Consider the following 3,981-nt stretch of genomic DNA (forward strand, 5'->3'; position numbering starts at 1 on the left):
GTAAATATTGTCTAAATACAATAACCCCATACAGTAAGGTAGACGTGTCCCTATCAATACCCAGTGACTACTGAATTATTCCTAGCAATCATTTTGATCATAAAGGCTGCTCTAATACAGCCACAAATTAGTGAAAGAAAAAGATAAACCAAAAGATGAAATACTCAACTACGACAGAGTATCAGGGCCATTGTTAGAAAATAATAATCAGAGATTTAATGAATGAAGTCATAATATTATAATAGGCTATAATGAGACCTGTAGCTCTGTGTTGCTGTCTCTGTCTCCCCCTCTCTATGAGAGTCTTTGGCAGTCCTAAATAGGGTTCAGAATGGGATTCCACCATAACAGCACAGCAATAACATTTAATGCACAGCAGACTTAAGGTTACTATAGACATTTACATTTTTCTTATTCTGACTTGATTCTCGTAATATTACAAATTACAAATTTATTCTCGACATCTCAGAGAACCGGATATGTGGGATTTGTTTTGAGCAGAAATCCTACTGGAACACATATGAGCTATTAATGAGCTATTAAAGTCTAGGGGTTTATATATTAATTTAAAGGATGTATCATTGAGGTGAAGAGGTGCCATGTGTACATTTAAAGGTTGAAGAGTAAGTCATGAATACATGTGGGCTGACTCAGCATGGCGCCGCAGATGGCAGCCTCGGTACTGCGCTCTCTCGTACTTTTTTACGTTTTTGTTTATTTGTCTCGTTTTCAGCTCTCTGTTTATTTATTCTGTGTTCGTAGAGAGCGACGAAAAACCGGAGTCAAATTCTTTGTATGCGTAAGCGTACATGGCCAATAAAGCTGATTCTGATTCTGATAACCAAGAGTGACAGAATAATCCATCATATTCCATTATGTTGTTTTATTTTGACTTGTCACCTGAATTCAGTATTTTACTTTACATAAATATAAGCTTTTCCACCATAGATTGGTGCAAAAAAAACAACGTTTGAAGCTCAAAACTCCCGGTTTTAACGTATGTGTTAAACCTCACTGTCCTTCTCCAGTCGACCTGTGGCAGACCTTCGAGGTGGACTCCCTGGAGCATCTGGAGGCCCTCGAAGCGGTGACGGCCCGGCTGGAGGACAGGCTCAACCTCTGCAAGGCCGGCGTCATGATGGTCACCTGCTTTGATGCCGGCACCAAGAGACGGCAGAAGAAGAAGCGGCGGCGGAAAAACGCCAGAGCAGAGAGCCTCGAAGGGAAGCTGAGATGAATTATGGTGTGGACTGGTTCAATGATCTTCTTTCTCTCAGACTCAGAATTTTTGGGATGACAAGTTCAAAATGTGTCACATGCACACTTGACGTTCTCATCTACCACGCTACCTCTGGTCCCTTTGAATGAACCAGGTGCTCCACATTGTCTGTCCTCACAGGGAGGTTAATGGTCAGAGCCAATGGCAGAGCTTCATTCTTACACCTACAAAGGGCTCAAATGTGGTATAATGCACTTTGCAACCGTTCAATCTGACACATTTTGGAATCTCAAAGAACATCATGAGCTTAAAATAAACTCTTGTTCTGTTATCCATCATTAAGCGCACTACAGGCGTGTTTCTCCTTTAAATACCTTTATTTATTTAAGCATTGTACAGTATTTTAAAAGCAACCAGTTCAGCTCAGTGCAGCAGTTAATGCTAACAAGACATTTCAGTGTAACTACAGGGCAAATATTGCATTAAAATAAGATAAGATAGACTTTATTGTCCCGAAGAAATTTGTCTTGGAAACATACATACGGTGTCTGCTGTTAAAACAATACAAAATAACATATTGCATACATACATTACATGCACAGACTGCTACCCACCAGCCAACAAATACATGTCACACTGCCCATCATACAACATACCTGTAGTGTATAATTAAAATACAAAATTAAAACATTAAAATCTATATTACAGGGCTTAGGCTCTGGCTAGCTTGCCATTTAGGGCTTTGATGGACAGGGGGACAAAGGAGTTCTTAAAGCGGTTGACGCTGCACTTGGGGACTCTGAAGCGTCTGTCTGAGGGAAGAAGCTGGTATTCAGGGTGGAGGACCTGGGTGGAGTCTGAAATAATCTTCTGGGCCTGTCTGATGATAGTTTCATCAAAGACAGCCTGGAGTGTGGGATGCTGTCTGACTCCCATAATTTTCATGGCTCGTTGTGTTAGCTGGGTGATCTGGGCTTTCAGCTGTACACTGAGGTTACCAAACCAGGCTGAGATGTCAAACCACAGGATGCTCTCAACTATGGTGTGGTATATGTTTAATTACTTATTAAACATAGGATCACATACATTTATTTGCATTTTTTTGTTTTTGTTTCTTATATTTAAAAAGAAGAAGTTATAAAGCACTCTCAGACTAATGGACTGACTCTGCCTTAAAGTTGCTCCTTGTTCATCTTTGTGTAAGAGGTTTGGCCGTCCATTATTCAAAAAAGGGAATAAGCCATTTTGTGTGTAGCTGAATACAACTGTGAACATGAATTTGTTCATTCGAAATCTTTTTGAAACTTGTGTGTAAAAGGATGCTGGGTTGAGCGGATTCTTTAGGAAACAGAGCAGTTTCTGTCTGGATGAGTGAAGGACTGAGGGACCAGCTTTAAGCAAGTTAAAGTTACTGCCAACCGAAACACCACCGTGCATAATTTAGCGTCTTCAGCAGTTGAGCGGTGAGTGATCAATAAACTGGAACACATTAGTAAATGATTGGAGGCGGAATGAAAAAATGTAATGGAGGAGTAAATTAAATTAGAGGAATAACGTCATTGTGTCTAAAGAGCCCCATGGAGTCTCTGAGCCAGTGAGAGAGGATGGACTGATGCACATAATCAATGGACTGTGCTGGGTTTCCTACCTGGATCGATGCATTCAAATGTACAGGGAAAACACACACACACACACACACACACACACACACACACACACACACACACACACACACACACACACACACACTGGACATCTGTTTTGTGCATGTTGTATGTCACTGTTAATAAATGATCACAGCTCTCCGTTATGTTCTGTGTTTGTAGACAAAGGTGTTCTTTTGATTTGCAAGAATTCAAATTATGAAGCTGTTCTTGCTTCCATCACATTTGTTTTTTTTAGTTAATTTGTTTGTCTCTGTGTGTGAGTGTGTGTGTGTGTGTGTGCAAAGAGAGAGAAATATAGTGAAAATTGTCCTGTTATGTTGTGATGCAACACATCAACAAAGCTGACGTGTCATGTCGTCTGCAGCTAGTGAAAAGGTAATGAGAGCTGAGTTGAGCCCTTAAGCAGCCCAATTGTAAAGCCAGACTCATTACAACACACACACACACACACACACACACACACACACACACACACACACACACACACACACACACACACACACACACACACACACACATACTCAGACAAATATGCTTCCTTAACCTCTCTTTCTGCTCCACTTCCTCATTGTTTAACCTAATTTATTTCAAGTTCCACAAACTCACACTCACCCTTCTTCTGAATAAGCCAGCAGAACATCCATTGGTCATTTTCAAAACCTGATGTGAATGTATTCTAAATATGAAAAACAAATGAATATATTTGTCACTTTACTATTATTACATCCATGATTTAAACATCTGGTCTGGGATGTTAACATATGTGATGCATTTGTTATTATTATGCATGAACAATGATCATGACGATTATGAAGAAAATACTTTTGTCTCGTCACATCCACGACAGCACTCTGTTACTTGTGGTGATGTGTGGAGAGGAAATATCCTCCTTTCAGATCCAATCTCTCAATCTGAAACTAAATAACTTTTTTTTCTATTCTGCTTACGTAATATAACAAAATAACGCAGAGACGGTGCGCATGCTCACTATTTCCCTTGTAATCGGGCACATGGTTTACCACATCAACACCCTGCCCCACGACCGCTTCATCGGCTGTTACATAACCGCCAGCAGCCAGTGTGACACATCTTCCA

At 40.3% G+C, this 3,981-nt stretch overlaps 1 protein-coding gene across 5 annotated transcripts in view; it reads left to right on the forward strand.

The window, feature by feature from the left end:
* The window catches only part of LOC137871093 (kinesin-like protein KIF26B), a 28,272-nt gene extending 25,168 nt beyond the window's left edge, over nt 1-3,104 (forward strand). For 3 of the 5 annotated variants that reach the window (XM_068708689.1, XM_068708691.1, XM_068708690.1), the window contains exon 15: nt 1,029-3,104. In XM_068708689.1, the coding sequence (XP_068564790.1) occupies nt 1,029-1,237 (209 nt within the window). In that variant the 3' untranslated portion in view covers nt 1,238-3,104. The remainder of the gene's footprint in view (nt 1-1,028) is intronic. The other 2 variants (XM_068708692.1, XM_068708693.1) reach the window with 1 other exon arrangement.
* Nucleotides 3,105-3,981: the final 877 nt, after the last annotated feature.

This window comes from Cebidichthys violaceus, unplaced genomic scaffold, assembly GCF_023349555.1.
Source record: "Cebidichthys violaceus isolate CVI_PGR_0920_01 unplaced genomic scaffold, fCebVio1.0.p SCAF_14, whole genome shotgun sequence".
Taxonomy (NCBI): Eukaryota; Metazoa; Chordata; class Actinopteri; order Perciformes; family Stichaeidae; genus Cebidichthys; species Cebidichthys violaceus.